This window comes from Pituophis catenifer, unplaced genomic scaffold (genome assembly GCF_029215685.1).
Source record: "Pituophis catenifer annectens isolate HBS135680 unplaced genomic scaffold, rPitCat1.0.hap2 SCAF_2, whole genome shotgun sequence".
Classification (NCBI taxonomy): domain Eukaryota; kingdom Metazoa; phylum Chordata; class Lepidosauria; order Squamata; family Colubridae; genus Pituophis; species Pituophis catenifer.
The window spans coordinates 24095437-24114369 of NW_027256882.1; the positions used below are offsets into that span (position 1 = coordinate 24095437).

Below are 18933 nucleotides of genomic sequence, written 5' to 3' on the forward strand. Positions count from 1 at the left end.
TCTTCCCTCTGCTTGGAAAGCCTATGCTCCTAGTCCTGAGTGAGGTGCTTCTGCTGAGCCTCCTTCTCGGTCAGATCCAATTTGAACTGAGCGGTTTTGCCAACTCTTTCTCTTGGTGGCTGCTTAGCTCCAACAACTGCTTCCTGTTGGGGCCCTAAGGAGCCCGGGTGGGGAGGCGAGGAGTGGCGGGGTGGGGAGGGGCAAGTAGAAGCCGACGAGGCGCCCCTTGAGGTGAGTGACTTTGAGTTGACCACGCCCACCCAGTCACATGACCACCTAGCCACACCCACCCAGCCGATCATTAGACAGATCATATTAGTGGTCCGTGGGATTTAAAATTATTAATTTAGTGGTCCCTGAGGGGACCCCTGTTTTAGACAAGATCCCTGGCTTCAGTCCACCCACATGCCTGCTTCATCTTTAGGTCGGGCAGCTTCAGCCTCGTCTCACCCGGCCCACCTATTTCTCTCCTGCGGGAAGGATGGACGGGTGACTTGAGAGTCGGGGCCCGTTAGAAGTGTTGGGAAACTGAGGCACTGGTCTCTTCTTCCCGCAGAACGCCAGAGAGGCATTTTGCCATCGACTGTAGGTTTCCCTTCACGGATCGTCTTCTTGTCTCGGTTGGAAAGATTCCGGCTTGTCCATTGCCCACACAAAGCCGATGGCTGACGGAGAGGTGCCCCGGACGGGATTCAGCCTGCAGTTGCAAGCCGCTTTGGAGAAGTGGATGCAGCCAGGATTCAAAAGGCAGGATCTGGGCCGAGCGGCTTCCAAATCGGGCGAGGAGGTAGGAGGAGACCGGAAGAGCTGCAGAGGGCTCGAGGGAACGGAGCAACTGGTAAAACAGGAGCCGGACCTGCTGTCTCAGCAGTGGGAAGCCCAGTGGCAGGAATTTTTGAAAATGTCTGAATCCCAGCAGCCCTGGGGGCTTGTGTCCCTGGTCCAGGAGGAGCCCTCCCCCTGGGATGACGCCAAGGCCTTCCTGGCTTCCTTCGAACAGGTGGCTGAGGCCTGCCAGTGGCCCAGGGAGGAGTGGGCATCCCGGCTGCTGCCCGCCCTCCGAGGAGAAGCCGAGCGAGCGTATTGCAATCTGGGAAGCTCCGAGCGAGAGGATTATGGTAAAGTGAAGGCGGCCATTTTGCACAGGGACGCCCTGGGCCGCGAGAAGCTGCGCCAGCACTTCCGCCGCTTCTGCTACCAGGAGGCCGAGGGGCCGCGGGGGGCGTATAGCCGGCTGCAGGCACTTTGCCACCAATGGCTGAAGGTGGAGCATCACTCCAAGGAGCAGATCCTGGAGTTGTTGATCCTGGAGCAATTCTTGGCCATCTTGCCACCCGAGATCCAGAGCTGGGTCCGTGGAAACAGCCCCGAGACTTGCATTCAGGCGGTGTCCCTGGCTGAGGACTTTCTGCAAATGCAAGAGGAAGGGCATCAGCATCAGGAGCAGGAGGTAAGTCGATTCGGGAGGATGCAGTTGGGACCGCAAGGTTTGGGACCTTCCTTTGCAGATCAAACCAGGTGTGTGAAGCAAGAGATGCAAATCAATCTTTGGGACTGGCAGCTGTGCCATCAAAAGAACCTTTCAGAGTCTGGCAGAACGCTGAGTCCAGAATCTGCCATTACCTAACGTGGTTTCGGGGTACGTCAGCCCTTCAACTTAGTCTAGACAACAAACCATGAGTATCAACACTACCTGTTTTGCATGGTTACTGAATCTTGCTAGTCTCAAAAGTATATTTTTCTCTTCTTGCCTTTATTTTCCAGGGGCTGGGGGAGGGTCCCTTTTGGAGAAGCTTACCCCCCCTCCCCCCAATTCCTTTGGTGGGCCGAGAGAAGTCTCTTACCAGTTTTCTTATATGGGTAGTCCTCAATTTACAATCACAATTGAGTCCCAAATTTCCATTGCTGAACGAGACAGCTGTTAAGTGAGTTTTGCCCCAAGGTTGACTCAGCCTTCCATCCTTCCAACAAAGATGATTAGGGGGCTGGAGGCTAAAACATACAGTTGCATGAATTGGGTATGTCTAGTCCAGGAGTGAAATGTTCCCGGTTTGGACCGGATTGCCCGATCTGGCAGCAATGGTGGCAGGTGGTTCGGAGAACCGGTAGCAAAAATCCTTGCACTCCCCCACCCCCCCGCATGCCCAGCTGAGCCACACGATCATCAGAGGCTTTTTTTTTTTTTCTTTTAAAAGCATTTTTTCTACAACCTCTTCAGCCGAAAAAATGCTTTTAAAAGTTAAAAAAAAGCCTCTGATGATCGCGCGACTCAGCTGGGATCGTCAGAGGCTTTTAAAAGCATTTTTTCTACAACGTCTTCAGCTGAAGAGGTTGTAGAAAAAAAAAATGCCTTTAAAAGCCTCTGGCGATCCCAGCTGAGCTGCCTGATCGTCAGAGGCTTTTAAAAGCATTTTTTTCTGCAACCTCTTAAGGTTGTAGAAAAAAATGCTTTTAAAGGTTAAAAAAAAAAAAAGTTGGCCACACCCACCCAATCACATTAAACCCCCCCCCCCCACCAAGCCACGCCCACAGAACTGGTAGTAACAAATTTTACATTTCATCACTGGTCTAGTCTGATGAACTAGCAGTTCTGATGAATTAGGACTTCGAAAGCACGTAAAAAATGCAAGTAGAAAAATAGGGACCACCTTTGGTGGGAAGGGAACAGTGTTCCGTGCGCCTTTGGCATTTAGTCATGCCAGCCACAGGACCACGGAGACGTCTTCGGACAGCGCTGGCTTTTCGGCTTTGAAACGGAGATGAGCACCACCCCCTGGAGTCGGGAACGCCTAGCACATATGTGCGAGGGGAACCTTTTCCTTTAGTCTGATGAAAAGAAGGACTAGGAGTGACATGATAGCAGTCTTCCAGTATCTCAGGGGTTGCCTCAAAGAAGAGGGGGAGTCAAACTATTCCCCAAAGCACCTGAGGGCAGGACAAGAAGCAGTGGGTGGAAACCAATTGAGGAGAAAAGCAACCTAGAACTTAGGAGAAAATTCCCGACAGTTGGAACAATTAATTAGTGGAACAACTTGCCACCAGAAGTTGTGAATGCTCCATCACTGGAAGTTTCTAAGAAGAGATTGGATAACCATTTGTCTGAAAGTGGTATAGGGCAGTGAACCTATGGCACGGGTGCCACAGGTGGCACCCAGAGCCGTATCAGTGGGCACGCGAGCATTGCTGTAGCTCAGCTCCAGTGCGCATGTGTGCGCCAGCCAGCTGATTTATGGGCCTTTCGGTCCCACCGGAAGTTGGGAAATGGGCTGTTTCTGGCCTCTGGGGGTGGGGAGGCTGTTTTCACCCTCCCCAGGCTCCTAGAAAGCTTCTGGAGCCTGGGGAGGGTGAAAAACGGGCCTACCGGGCCCACTGTGCCATTACGTGCTAAAAGCGGGGTGGGGTGCATTGAATTATGGCTGTGGGCGGGCTCCCCCCGTGACGGCAAAAAGGTTAGCCATCACTGATATAGGGTTTCCTGCCTAAGCAGGGGGTTGGATTAGAAAACCCCCAAGGTCCCTTCCAATTCTGTTATTCTGTTCCATTCTATTCTTCTGAGGTGAGTAAAATGAGGACCCAGATTGTTGGGGGCCAATCCACTGCCTCTGTAAACCGCTTAGAGAGGGCTGTAAAGCACCCATGAGGCGGTATATAAGTCTAAAGGCTATGGCTATTGCTTTCTTGTCACAGTTGTGAAGTTAGTAACACGTTTGTTAAGTGAGTTTGCTTGTCAGGAGGTCGCAAAAGGGGATCATGTGACCCCCCCCGCCAGGACACTGCAGCAGTCGTAATTATGAATCAATTCCCAAGCGCCTGAATTTTGATCACGTGGCCACGAGAAAGCTGAAACTGTCGTAAGTGTAAAAAAAAAATGTCATGTTCCTTTTTTCAGGGCTGTTGTAACTTTGGTCACTAAACAAATGATTCTAAGTCGACGACTACCTGTCCTGTTGCCCTAGCCTAGGTCTTTTCCTCCTCCTGTCTCTCAAGGCTATTCCCACAGACTGTTGCAGGTCCTCAGGGAAGCATCTTAGACTCAATAGGGAAAACACAGGTAGTCCTCGACTTACAACAGTTCATTTAGCGACTGTTCGAAGTTTCAGCAGCCACTGAAAAAAGTGACCGATGACCACCTTTCATACTTAGGACCGTTGCAGCATCCTCATGGTCATTTACATTCGGATGCTTGGAAACTGGTTCATATTTAGGGTGGTTGCAGTGTCTCCAGGTCACGTGTTTCCCTTTTGCGACTTTCCGACAAGCAAAGTCAATGGGGAAGCCAGACTCACTTAACAACCGCGTTACTAACTGCGCTGGTTCACTTAACAACTGTGGCAGGAAAAGTCGTAAAATGGGGTAAAACTCACTCAACAAATTTCTCACTTGGAAACATAAATTTTGGGCTCAATTGTGATCGTATGTTGAGGACTACCTGTACCCACCTAGGTTCGTGCCACTCTTCCTCTTCCTCCTCCTCCTCCTCCTCCTGTCAGGGTTCCATGTAACACCCCCACGAAAGAAAACTCTGAGGCTTGGATTTCCTCAAAGCTACTTTTTATTAGAGATGTCATACTGGCACATCTGGGAAAACCCGAATCTGAAAGTTTCCAGGTTTTCCCCACCCAAGTGAAAGATCAGCACCCTCATGTCCATCCCATGGTCCAATCATCCACAGTCCAAACTGAAGACACTCCCCAGTCATCCGACTCCAGGTGCCAGGGCACTGCGTCCTTGACTCTCTGAGAAAGGAATGTTATTTTGACTACATATCATCTACACTCTCTGCAATTCCCCCTCCCATTTTCCCACAGAAGATGATGGGGCAGGCCTGAAGGCCCAAACGTAAGTGAATTAGAGAGCTGCCTTCTGAGTGTGTTATCTTATCCTGGACTTTAAAAACGCTTCAGCCCCTTTTGCGTAGGGAATGATTCCTTCATATCTTCCTTCACTCCTTCCTGACTCTCTACAGGTAGGTAGAGAGAGGGACTGGCCCCCTCTATTTAATTCCTGTGACTGAGAGCAGAATGAACCTGGGTCTCCCCCATTCCTGGTCCCAACTACCCCATCCTGACCGTCCACCGGTCGTCAGCCTTGCAATGCCCCTCTTCTCCATCTCTCTCCCTGCCTTGTTGAAACAGATGTTTTCTCCTGTTTCCAGGTGCTCAAGGAAGTGAGGGATGCTGCAGAGGATTGTGGGAAGGGACCACTGTTCAGGGAGGCTAATCATGAGGGGAACTCTGGAGATGCCGGTGAGTGATACAAACGGACGACATAAAGCCTGTTGGTCAAATACTTGGATGCAGTGCAATTCCTTTGGGCAGATATTTTTAACTCCATCCCTTTCCTTCTTTGGCTGCCTTCCCATTACCCCCACCCCCACCCCTGCCAAACGGCGCCAAAACATTTTCTTTAGCTTTCTATTTGGGATTATTATTATTATTATTATTATTTTCCATTTCTCCCATAGGTGAAGGGAGTAGAGGCGTTGACAAAATGGAGAAATATGGGCTGGAGAATTCTGAGCCCGAAACATCGCACGAGATGCTCGGCGGGAGAACGGAAGAGCAGGTGGCTCCGTTCGGGGAGCAGGAAAACCTTCCCCAAAGCCAAGACAGACTAATTTGGCCACAGAAATTCCTTCCCAAGGAGATGGGCGATAGTGCCGTTCCTTGTCGAGGAAGTTACAGGGAGCTCAGCCAGTCCAAAATGCCCATGGTTAAGAAGTACGGCGCCTCCAGCATCATCGCAAGGAGTTTCTACCATAAATCAAACTTCACTAAACAAAAAAAAATCCACCCGGGAGAAAAAACGTACAGCTGTTTGAATTGCGGGCGGAGATTCAGTCGCAGGTCGAATCTTAAACGCCACGAGGGCATCCATACGGGGGAGAGACCCCACGAGTGCTTGGAATGTGGGAAGAAGTTCACTCGGAAGTCTTACCTCCTTAAACACAGCACCGTTCACATGTACGGAGGAGCGACATAGCAGTTGGCGAGAAAAGACGGGCGGATAAAAAATCGGTACTTGTGGGGAAACGAGTCAAAAAGGGGGATTTGGTTCTCCTTCAGATCTTTATGGTTCTCAGGGAGCATCTGTTGCCGGCTACGTTGGGAATCCCGGGAAATGCTAAGACCTTGAGGAAAATGTTAATCTAGGATACACAATATGGAGGATTCCTCCAGAGCTTCATAATTTTTTTGGGGGGTGTGGGGAGCTCATAATGCACGAGAAGGAGAGATTACACGAATCTTGATTAGATGCCAGCCTGTTTCCACCTCACTCCTTCTTGAGTTACAGGATGCCGTAACTCGGTTCCAAGACAATGATTATTTGGGATATTGTTATTTGGGCTATTTCGTCTGTGAAAACAGGAGTGAAGACGCATATGCCGAAGCTTAAATCGGAATGCCTATTTGGAAGGCTGAAATGTTTCTATATAACAGCACAGAAGATCTTAAATATAATTATGAGACAGTATACACTTTGAATTCCATCCAGCACATAATTCCACGAGGAACAGCTGCCAGACGGAGAGGAGGGAAGCTGTTCCGTGGAGAATTAGAAACACTCCAGCATCAAATCTGAGTGATCCAAATTCATTCGTATTAATCTGAGCAGATTGGTTACTTCCAAGATGATATAGGGCAGGGGTGTCAAACTGGCGGCCCGTGGGCTGGGTGCGTCATGCCCAGGCCACGCCCACTCTGGCTGCGCAAAGGTAAAAATCGTCGCGATACGCCACGTGACGTGATCGAGTTTGAGACCCATGATATAGGGGACTCCCCTCCTGCCCCCCCCCATAGCCATTTTACCTTTACAGTTTTTCCTTGGTGGTTTGGTCTATTTCAATATTTCTGAACCGTGGCAACTTTTAAGATGCGTAGACTTTCACTCCCAGAATCCTGGGAGTAGAAGTCCACATATCTTAAAAGGTGCCGACGTTCAGAGCTTTCGGTTTATTTGATTCAATGGATATGTTCACCTTCTTTTCCCCAAGTGAGTGGTTTATAGTGTTAAAAAACACAATATTATGCAAAAAAATAAAATAAAAAAAATCCAGGTCAGGAAAACACGACAGAAGAAAACTCATTGAAACTTCTGTGGCGCAGGTAGTATTATTAATGCATCCGAACAGTTCAAGGGCTGTTTGGCTCAATATGTGAGGGAAGAACCAAGTTTTTGGCGTCCTTCTAAAGCAGTGTTTCTCAACCTTGAAAGCGTGAAGATGGGTGGACTTCAACTCCCAGAATCCCCCAGCCAGCACTGCTGGCTGGGGGATTCTGGGAGTTGAAGTCCACCCATCTTCATGCTTCCAAGGTTGAGAAACGCTGTTCAGGCTGGCAGAGCTGGGATCATGTGGTACTCAAAACGAAGAGGCTGATTTGAGGAAATGCTCCTTCGCAGAAGAGCCTCCTTGAAGAAGAAAATCCAAGTAGAACTTTTGAGGAATAGTTGTTCTTCATCCCTTTATGTTTGGAGATCTCCTTATTTGGAGACGCTGGACCAAGTCATAATCTGTCCAACTCTTAATTCTCAATCCATCACCTCTGCCCACTTTCTACTATTCCTGCCAGCCCATTTAAAGCCAGTCTTTCCCACCCTTGCTTCTTTTAAGATGGGTGGACTTCAACTCCCAGAATTCCCTGGCCGGTGTGATTGACTGGGGAATCCTGGGAACGGAAGTCCACGCATTTTAAAGTGGCTAATCTTGAGAAACACTGGTTTAGAGAAAAAGATCCCAGCTGGCCTCTGCTTTTATGCATCTCTCTGTTCAGAGCCTGCTAGATGTAATCCATGTTTCTCTCTCTTTTATTTTTTTCCTCATGCACACATATTAAAATAAAAGCTTGCAGTCTAATTGCAGTCTGTTTTGAGTAATTATCGCCCCTCTTTAGAGAAGTCATTCCCCTTTTCTTTGCTGGAAATAAATCTGGGCAGGCAGTACACCACCTGAGAATTTTTTTTTTTGTTCCTGGTGGGGGTTCATGTAAGGGTGTGAAGACGAGGGTGCACAATTACCAGGACGAAGTCAAAAACCAGGGAATTCCTGAGCTTTGTCTTCTGCTCCCAAAGCTACTGCAGGCCCCTTGCAAAGAAGTCTTGAATGTAAAGATGCCTTTAATGGGATTGGGATGAATAAAGTTCTCTAAACAATCATGCCAATTTTTTTTTCACTTAAGTTAATCACTTGCTGTCAAGGTTGCCTGTTCTAGTGGATCTTCCAGCTTAACCGAAAGATTTACCATATTTTTCGGAGTATAAGACGCACTGGAGTATAAGGTGCACCTTAGGTTTTGGGGAGGAAATAAGGGAAAAAGAGAGTCTGGAGAGAGCCTGGATAGCTCTGTAGACTAAAGCACTGTAATTTAACACCAGCTGTCTGCAATTAAAGTAAGTTCGAATCTCGCCAGGCTCAAGGTTGACTCAGCCTTCCATCCTTTCTAAGGTAGGTAAATTGAGGACCCAGTTTGTGGGGGCAATAAGCTGACTTTGTATAAAATATACAAAAGTATGAAGGCTATTGCTTAACGCACTGTAAGCCGCCCTGAGTCTTCGGAGAAGGGCGGCATATAAATCAAATTAAAAAAAAAAAAATCTGCCCACCAAGTATTCATCTGGCTAGTCCTTAGCCTGGTCAGCTTCAGCACATTAGTTCGCTTGCTGGTTTTATGGTTGGGGCTAAAAAACAGCTAAAGCACAGCTGATCGTCGGAGGGAGCTCCAGTGACTAAAGCAGGCAAAGCACGGAAGGGGTAAGAGAAGGCAGCAGCTGTTCCGGGTAGCAATTTTGGGCACCGTGCGGGGTTACATTCGACGTATAAGACGCACCCAAATTTTCAGCCTCTTTTAGGAGGGAAAAAAGTGCATCTTATACTCCAAAAAATACGTTAGTCTTACAATCAAACAGTAAAAAAAAAAAAAAAATTCTTGTGCATAGATCTCTCCTGTAGGAATCCAGCCATTGTCTTAAGTGCATTGTGGGCCAATAATCAGGCCATTATTTTAAATCTGTGTTTCTCAACCGTGGCAATTTTAAGATAGGTGGACTTCAATTCCCAGAATTCCCCAGCTAACATGGCTTGGCTGGGGAATTCTGGGAGTTGAAGTCCACCTATCTTAAAAGTTTCCACGGTTGAGAAACGCTGCCTTAAACAATCATTGTTTAGGCATAGCATGCTATACGAACACAAGTGGTTCGTTATTGATGATCTAAGATTATATGTAATGTCTGAATTGAGCCATTGGGAAAGCTGACAGTAGAAAAGGATAAAGGAACAACAGGAGTATCTTAAACATTGCCATTTAGCAGAGTGATCTGCGACACAAATTTGTAGTGTAGCAGTTCAAAACTCCAGCCAAGCTTAAATTCATTTGCATCAAAGGTGCTGTCCTGAGGTACAATTTTGCTCTAACAAACACGGGGACGACGAGTTCAAAATGTGCTTATGACATCCCAGCGACAGCCTATTATATGAACTCAGAAACTCTGGTTTATTAACTGGGTTTTGAGAAAAGACACGTGATCTGATCTCAATTAGTCTTTCAATTATTATCCTAGATTATTTATTTGCCATGGAATACCCTCCTCAGCCCCAGAATCTGTGTGGGATAGTGGAGAAGATGCTGGACTACAAGTGGGGGACCCCAACCTTAAGAAACTTGAACATGAATGTCCATATTCCTAGTCTAAGACAATAATCCACAGCACATTGTCCACAAATTGGCAGCTGTGACCACAAGATCAAAGCCAACCCACATTCAAAGGCTGCCATCTTAATTTTTTTTTCAGAGCCTCCCCCCCACACCGCAACCCTAATGATCCACTGCGCCATACCGATAAAAATTTCAATCGTGATGTTATTTATATCAGCCGTCTCCAACCTTTGTCACTTGGCGGCCTGGCGAGGGCAGAGAGAGGGGAACTGGGCCACGCAAGCAGTGGGCCTGTGCACATGCGTGTGTGTAGTTCAACTTGCACCACTGACGGGCCAGAGCGCATGCACACCTGTGCGCAACTCATTGCACAAGTTGAGCTGCGTGTGCCTATACACGGGCACCAGTCTGCCATTCGTACAAGTCAAATTGCGTGCATGCGTGTCGGCTTAACACTCATGTGCCCAGGTTGCAAATAGGTAGTGGGCCACGGCCCGGAGGTTAGGGACCCCTGATTTATGTTAAATTGCTTATTTTGATGGTAGGGTTTAGTCGTGATTTATTCTGCCTATGGCAAACTGCTACTTGTTCTTTTGAGTTATGTGGTTCAGTAAGGGGTGAAATCCAGCAGGTTCTAACAGGTTCTGGAGAACCGGTAGCAGAAGTTTTGAGTAGTTCGGAGAACCGACAAATACCACCTCTGGCTGGCCCCAGAGTGGGGCGGGAATGGAGATTTTGCAGTATCCTTCCCCCAGGAGTGGGGTGGGAATGGGGATATTGTAGTATCCTTCAGCTGGAGTGGGGTGGGAATGGAAATTTTACAGTATCCTTCCCTTGCCACGCCCACCAAGCAACACCACGCCCAAGCCACGCCCACAGAACCAGTAAAAAAAATTGGATTTCACCACTGGGTTCAGTATAAAAGCACCTGAAATCAATAGATAAAACAATTCAAAGGACATGATCTTGTGTAAATGAATTTTACTTCCAGAGATTTTTTTCTATAATCTATCAAATGTCATTACGGTGGCACTTTCCTAAAAAGAGGCAGAGAGGGATCCACCTGTTTGATCTTTTTCCTTATGGAGTATATATAGAAAACCACCTGGGAAAATGTATAATACAGGTAGTCCTCAACTTACAATAGTTCATTTAGTTTATTATTATTATTGTTTATATGCCGCCCTTTTCCAGAGACTCAGGGCGGCTTACAATGCATTAAGCAATAGCCTTCATACTTTTGTATATACCTGCTTAGTAGGGCTTTCGGGCCCCCCTAAGTGGTGTTCTTTTTTATACAAAGTCACCTTATTGCCCCCAAAATCCAGGTCCTCATTTTACCTACCTTGAAAGGATGGAAGGCTGAGTCAACCAATTTAGTTACCATTCAACGGTACAACAGCACTGGAAAAAGTGATTTATGACCGTTTTTTTCATCCTTATGACCTTTCTAGCATCCTCCGTGTTCATGGGTTCAAAATTCAGATGCTTGGCAACTGGTTCCTATTTATGACCGTTGCTTTGTCCCAAGGCCATGTGATCGATCCCCTCTTGCGACCTTCTGATGAGCAAAGTCAATGAGGAAACCAGATTCATTAAACAACCGAGTTACTAACTTATCAACCCCAGGACGCTGCAATTGTCATAAATATGAGTCAGTTGCAAAGTGTCGGAATTTTGATCCCGTGACCATACGGATGCTGCAATGGTCGTTAAGTGTGAAAAACGGTCATTAGTCACTTTTTTCAGTGCCGTTGTAACTTTGGTCATTAAACACACCGTTGTAAGTGAAGGATTACCTGTATAGGATTCCCCGCTTGAGCACGGAGTTGGACTAAAAGACCTCTCAGGTTCCTTCCAACTCTTTTGCTCTGTAATTATTGGCAAAAACAAAAGGAAAGTGACAGGGCAAATTTTCCTCTGCTTCACCTTCCAGCCATCCTTGCGCCCACGTCCTCTCCAAAACCACGTGCTACCCCTACCAAAAATCTTTTCAGTCAAGGCACAGTTTCAGTCTTCCCACAGGAAAACCAAGAAATTCTTGGGAATTCCCTGCTTAAGCGTTCTTGCGCGGCTCGCTTGGAATTCCTAGCACCACCACAGCAACTGTTTCTCTGCGACAGAAGCTTTTTTTTCTTTTTTTTTAGTTGCAATTAAAGCGGGTATTCCGGTGCCGGATAAGTTGCAGGCTCTGGTTGAAGCTTTTCCCGCAATCGGAGCATTTGTAGGGCTTCTCTCCCGTGTGAATCCGCTGATGCCGGATGAGGTTCGTGGCCTGGTTAAAACGCTCCCCGCAATACGAGCAGCCGTACGGCTTCTCGCCCGTGTGAGTCCGCCAGTGACGTTTCAGGTTCGAGTTGTAGCTGAAACTCTTCCCACAGATGTCGCAAATCTTCCGGCTTTTCGCCTTCTGGGTTCTCGGAGGCTCTGGGGTAGGAGTGAACCCGGGTCCCTGAGCAGCCGATCGGTCCTGCCGGCTGTCAGCAGGTTCAGCTTCCGAGTGAATCTGTGGGCCCTGATTTGCAGAGGCAGCCATTAACTCCTGAGGAGCGTCTCTCACCCAGGACTGCTTGCTCCAAACGCTCACAGCTTCTGGAGAGGAAAAGAAACACCAATAAAATCCAGGAATGTTCACACAAGACAATCGCTACTGAACTGAAGGAGCTTGAATGGCGTAGGAGGCTAATGCCTCCTAAGGCAGCATTTAACATCCAGCTGCCTGCAATTACTGCGAGTTCAATTCTCACCAGGCTCAAGGTCGACTCAGCCTTCCATCCTTTCTAAGGTGGGTAAATTGAGGACCCAGTTTGTGGGGACAATAAGCTGACTTTGTATAAATATACAAAAGCATGAAGGCTATTGCTTAACGCACTGTAAGCCGCCCTGAGTCTCCGGAGAAGGCAGCATATAAATCAAATTAAAAAAACAAAACAAAACTGTGAACCAGAAGGGACAAACTGGGGTGAGCGAAGTCTTCAGCACCAGCAGCTAAATTTAGTAGAGTAACAGAATTGGAAGGGACCTTAAGAGGCCTTCTAGTCCAACCCCCTGCTCAAGTAGGAGACGCTATCCCATTTCAGACAAATGGTTCTGCAAACTCTTGTTAAGAACCTCTAGTGTTGGAGCACCCACAAATTCTGGAGGCAGCTCGTTCCATGGATTAACTGTTTAATATTTAATTATTTAAGATTTGATTCAACACCTAATATTAATTTTTAATGTTAAATATTAAATATTTAATATTAAATAAATTAAATTAAATATTAAATAGGAGCCTTGGTAGTACAATAGTCTAAAGCACCCTATTATTAAGACCAGCTGTCTGCAATTACTGCAGGTTCGAATCTCGCCAAGGCTCAAGGTTGACTCAGCCTTCCATCCTTTCTAAGGTAGGTGAAATGAGGACCCAGTTTGTGGGGGCAATAAGCTGACTTTGTATAAATATACAAAAGAATGAAGGCTATTGCTTAACGCATTGTAAGCCGCCCTGAGTCTCCGGAGAAGGGCGGCATATAAATCAAATTTAAAAAAATAAAAATAAAAAAAAATATTAATTCAATACCTGATATTTAATTTAAGCATTTGAAATTTAACTTAAATATTAAATTAAAATTTGGCATTTTAATAATTTCATATTTAATTTGATATTTTAGGACAGGGCAAGGAGTGGAGCTGGGTCCTACAAGTGGCTTTTTTTTTTTTTTTTTTTGTAAGAGTGGAAATCGTGGTCCCAATTGGAGTCATACATTGAGGATTACCTATAGATCTGAAATTCGATCCACCATTTCCTGTGGCCTGCCATCACTGACCACGTCTCCTGGGGCTCCCAAGCAGAGCCCAAAGAGAGTCTCCCAGTTAAAAGAAACTGCCCAAGCCATTCCAGAAGTAGATAAGCTCTAAGTCAAGGGTACCCAAGGCCATGAGTCACTACCAGGCCGTGGCCTATTTGTAACTGGGCCATGTGGTGGTGGTGGGGAGGTGGGCTGGCAAAAATGCATGTGTGCGCAGCTCGACGTGCACAAGCGGAGGGCCGGCATGTACAAACACATACGTGTGTGCAGCTCAACTAGTTCAGCTGAGTGCACATGCACATTGGCCGGCTGCTCACATTTATGACGGCTGCAAAGTCCCGGGGTCATGTAATTCCCTTTTGTGACCGTCTGACAAGCAAACTCAACGGGGAAGTCAGAGTCACTTAACAACCGTGTTACTAACTTAACAACTGCAGTGGTTCACTTAACAATGGTGGCAAGGAAGGTTGTAAAATGGGGCACAATTCACTTAACAAAGGTCTTGCTCAGTGAAAAAATTTTTGGGCTCAATGGTGGTCGGAAGTTGAGGACTAGCTGTAGATTACAGTAGAATACAATGAAATGGAATGGAATAGATTGTAGTGAAAGACAATGGAACGGAATAGATTATAATGGAGTGGAGTGGAATGGAAGGGAACAGAATGCCATAGAACAGGGGTGTCGAACTCAAGGCCAGTGGGCCGGATCCAGCCGGCAGGGTGCTTAAATCTGGCCCACGGGTCCGGCCTGGGAATAGCAAAGGACTGGCCTGCGGTATCCCGTTTTGGCATCTGTCCCATCTCCCCCATCTCACCGGGCAGCCCACATAAGAGAACTACAATACTGATCCAGCCCTCAAAGAAATCCAGTTTGACACCTCTGCCGTAGAACACAATGAAACATAATTGAATACAATATAATGAAACATAACAAAACACAACACAGACTTCAGTGGGATATAAATGGAATATACTCAAAGAAATAAAATAAATGATTGTCGGCTAGAAAGCCAGCAGCCAGGTTTGAGAACCGAATGCCACACGACGGGGTGAGTTCCTGTCCTCGCCCCAGCTCCTGCCAACCTAGCAGTTCGAAAGCATGCAAATGCGAGTAGATAAATAGGTACCACTTCGGCGGGAAAATAACAGCCCTCTGTGACTTCATGCTGGCCACATGACTGCAGAAATGTCTTCAAACAGCACTGGCTCAATAGCCTTGAAAGGAGATGAGCATCACCGCCTATAGTTACGGCTACGGCTAGCGGAGTAAAATCCGCAGGGACTTTTTTTTTTTTTACCTTGAAGAAAAGACTCTGTGCGCCTTTGAATTCAACCACTGGCAAAGAGGTGGCAAGGAGAGCAAATGTTAAGTTCTTACCCAGAGGATCATCTTCTTTTCTTTCGGTCTCAGCCTCCCTGCCTGGGCTCCTGTGGGGTTTTTTAGAGGATTCCTCCTCCCCAACTGGGAAATTCACCGTCAAGACTTGGAATAGGATCTGAAAAAGAAGAGGCTTGGCTGAGTTCTTAAGCCAAAGACAATGAAGGGAAGACGGAGGGACTTCTGCCTGCGAAGGGAATCCACGTTGGGAAGATGGCAGAGATGGCGTTATGATAGAGGCCCCGCCTTTTTGGGGCGGGATTTCCACCACACCAGCCATCTTACAGATTCCAACCTCGTACAGACCAACACGAGAGGGGAGATTTTTTTTCCCTCCTCTCGTAATGTCAGAATTTGCAGTTGGTAGGAAGGGTGGGAGATTCACCAACCAATTCAAAGAAGGCCTGCTTTTACACAACTTGCAGCCAAATATATTTCTGCAAGCAGTGCGGGTAGTCCTCGACTTATGACCGCAACAGAGCCCAACTTTTCCGCTGCTAAGCAAGACAGTTGCGACGTGAGTTTCGTCCCATTTCATGAACTTTCTTGCCACATTAGTTAAGCCAATTATACAGGGAGGTGCTCAATTTTATTTTAATTTAAGGTAGTTGTGTACAATTGAGCCCAAAATTTCCATTTCTAAACAGGACAGTTGCTAAGCGAGTTTTGCCTCGTTTTACAACCTTTCTGGACACAGTTGTTAAGTGAATCGATGCAGTTGTTACATTAGTAACACGGCTGTTAAGTGAATCTGGCTTCCCCATTGACCTTGGTTATCCGAAGGTCGCAAAAGGGGATGACATGACCCCCCCCAGGACACTGCAACCGTCATAAGTATGAGTCAGTTGCCAAGCATCTGGGTTTTGATCATGTGACCATGAGGTTGCTGCAACTGTCATGTGAACAATGGTCCTAAGTCACATTTTAACAGGGTCCTGTTGTAGAGGTAGGTCAAAGGTCGTATTACCAGGCTAAGAACAGCACATTGCCTTAGCTCATGCCTATGATCTCATTTTGGCTCTGATCTGTATTATCTCACCTTCAGAGAGGATGGCAACTTGAGAGGGAGGTGAATAGTTTCTACCAATTAGGATACTGTTGCTGTCCTTCCTTTTTATCTGCCTGTGTAAAACTGTATAAAAAATAAAGCTCTCTGCGAGAGCGAGGGACACGTCTTCACACAGAGCAAAAGCCTGGACCTCTGATTTACAACAGACTGTAACTTCCAACTGTCACTAAATGAACTGTTGTAAATCGAGGACTACCTGTACAAAATCTTTATTTATTTATTTATTTATTTTTCTCACTCTTTACCGACCTTTCCCCGATTTGCTGCGACCCGAAGATCGGCTCTTACCGTCTGCGTCTGCCTCTTATTTTCCTGCTGCTTCAGCAGGAAATCCTCCGCCAGGGTGACCGCTTGGGAACAAGTCTCGGGGTGTCTTCTCTTCACCCAGCTCTGCATTTCGGGGGGCAGGATGGTCAGGAAGTGTTCCAGGATCAACAGATCCAGGATCTGCTCTTTGGTGTGCTTCTCCGGCTTTAGCCACTGATGGCAAAGGTACCCCAGTCGGCAAAGAGCCTCTCTGGGACCCTCGGCTTCCTGGTAGCAGAACTGGCGGAAGTGCCGGCGTTTTAATTCCGCGCTTCCTGCTTCCACCTTCGGAGCTTCTTCTCTTTTTCTCTTAAGCTTCCTGCTGTTTCCATCACTCTCCAGGCTACGGGACTCTGGATTCTTTCCATCAGGCTGGGATGTCTGTCTCGTCCTCTGCACTTTGGCTGCTGGGCATCTCTCTTGCTCCACAGCGGAAAAAAAATCAGGAATATCGTCTTGTTGTTTGGCTTCCAATGGCTCCACGTTTCCCCATCCGGAACGTGAGGACTGCATGGTGTGCAGGAATGCCTGCCATTGAGCCTCCCAGCATTCGGACAGCCCCTTCTCCGGTTCCTGGGGTGCGGGCTTTTTCAGATACTCCCCGATGGTCCCCACCTGCATGACTTGAGGGAAGCCGCCTTCTCTGCTGGAAGTCTGAATTCCAGGCAATTCTTGTTTCTCAGTTTTGATGACGGTTGTCACCTTGCGCTCCGGAGACCGAGCATCTGAATCTGGAGCTGACATCTTGTTCTGTTTGGCGGACATTTTCTTTCCTTAGAGCCGCTCACGTTTCACCAAGAGGGCGAAGGGTCTGGACTGCAGAGTTTAAAGCCTGATGGAAAAAAAAAGATATTAAAGAAGTTCAACGAGTTCTTTGTGACTTTTGATTGGTGGACTGAGGCGGGTGGCACAGAAGGGGAATTTTTCCCCCCCCCACCAAGTGATGTTTCTGTTAGGAGGAAAAGAAATAAAGCAATAAATTAAGGGACCCAAATTGCTGCCTTTTCTCTTGTTAGATCACTTCTGTATCTTTTCAACATCTTTGGCTGTGTCTAGGAAGGAAGATGCTATAGATTTGTTTTGCGCTTCCTCTCCATGATCCTTCCAACACACTGTTTCTCAACCTTGGCAATTTCAAGCTGGCTGGGGAATTCTGGGAGTTGAAGTCCACACATCTTGAAGTTGCCAAGGTTGAGAAATGCCATTCTAACATATCAGAATCAGAACAGAGCTGGAAGGGACCTTGGAGGTCTTCTAGTCCAGCCCTCTGCTCAAGCAGGAGACCCTATACCATTTCAGGCAACTGACTATCCAGTCTGTTCTTAAAAACCTCCAGTGATGGAGTGCCCATGATTTCTGGAGGCAAAGCTGTTTCACTGGTTAATTGTCTTCACTGTTAGGAAGTTTCTCCTCAGTTCCAGGTTGCTTCTCTCCTCGATTAGTTTCCATCCATTGTTTCTTCTCCTGCCTTCTGGTGCTTTGGAAAATAAATTAACCCCCTCTTTTTTGTGGCAGCCTCTCAAATACTGGAAGACTGCTATCATGTCCCCCTCAGTCCTTCTTTTCTCTAGACTAGCCAAACCCAAATCCTGCAACCCTTCTTCCTATGTTTTAGTCTCCAGGCCTTTAATCATCTTAGTTGCTCTCCTTTGCACTTTTTAATCTATTTTTTTTTTCTTCCAAACAAAATCTACAGAGGAGATTATTATTTTTTTTTTTAACATGGTGAGGTTTGTTATTTGCAGCTTCATTTTGATTCTAGGATGGATTTCTTTAAGTCTCTTCCAATAGGAATGCTGGGTGCTGATCACCAGGAGAACCCGAGCCCAAACAGGACAGGGGTGAAATCCAGCAGGTTCTGACAGGTTCTGGAGAACCGGTAGTGGAAATTTTGAGTAGTTCAGAGAACCAGTAGCAGAAATGTTGAGTAGTTCTGTGAACCAGCAAATGCCACCTCTGGCTGGCCCGAGAGTGGGGTAGGAATGGAGATTTTGCAGTATCCTTCCCCTGCCACCCCCACCAAGCCATGCCCAGCAAGCCACACCACATCTAGCAAGCCACGCCCACAGAACCAGTAGTAAAAAAAATTGGATTTCACCACTGAAACAGGATCATCCCTGGAATAAACTTGGGACGATTCCCTGAGATTCATAGATTCACAAAAGCTGGACCTGGTGGCTCAGCAGACTGATAGCATTGTGATTAACACCAGCTGTCTGCAATTACTGTAAGTTCGAATCTCGCCAGGCTCAAGGTTGACTCAGCCTTCCATCCTTTCTAAGGTAGGTAAACTGAGGACCCAGTTTGCGGGGGCAATAAGCTGACTTTGTATAAATATATGAAGGCTATTGCTTAACGCATTATAAGCTGCCCTGAGTCTCCGGAGAAGGGCAGCATATAAATCAAATTAAAAAAAAAAAAGTATATTGAGAACAAAAACTCACATGGGGCTAAGTGAAGATCCCACTACGAATGTTAGAAACTCAAAATACATAAATAGCAATTACAGGTAATCCTCGATTTACAACCACAACTGAGCCCAAAAATCCTGTTGCTAAGCGAAACAGTTGCTAAGTGACTTTTTGCTCCACTTTACGACCTTTCTTGCCACAGTTGTTAAGTGAAACACTGCAGTTGTTAAGTTAGTAACTGAATGATTTTGAAGTGAAACTGGTTTCCCCATGGACTTTGCTTGTCAGAAGGTCGCAAAAGGGGATCAAGTGACCCCGGGACATTGCCA

At 46.7% G+C, this 18933-nt stretch overlaps 1 protein-coding gene across 1 annotated transcript; it reads left to right on the forward strand.

The window, feature by feature from the left end:
- The first annotated feature begins 604 nt into the window (after positions 1-604).
- Positions 605-6685, forward strand: LOC139311876 (zinc finger protein 24-like). Its single transcript, XM_070936401.1, has 3 exons — positions 605-1450; positions 5156-5246; positions 5465-6685. The coding sequence occupies exons 1-3, from the start codon at positions 662-664 to the stop codon at positions 5980-5982; spliced, it is 1398 nt and encodes a 465-aa protein (XP_070792502.1). The 5' UTR covers positions 605-661; the 3' UTR covers positions 5983-6685.
- The last annotated feature ends 12248 nt before the right edge of the window (positions 6686-18933 follow it).

Excerpts from the sequence above, each read along its gene's own strand:
- LOC139311876 (XM_070936401.1), top strand. The coding sequence starts at position 662 with ATGGCTGACGGAGAGGTGCCCCGGACGGGATTCAGCCTGCAGTTGCAA. Across the intron at positions 1,451-5,155 it reads ATCAGCATCAGGAGCAGGAG|GTGCTCAAGGAAGTGAGGGA; the intron begins GTAAGTCGATTC and ends TCCTGTTTCCAG. Across the intron at positions 5,247-5,464 it reads GGGGAACTCTGGAGATGCCG|GTGAAGGGAGTAGAGGCGTT; the intron begins GTGAGTGATACA and ends TTTCTCCCATAG.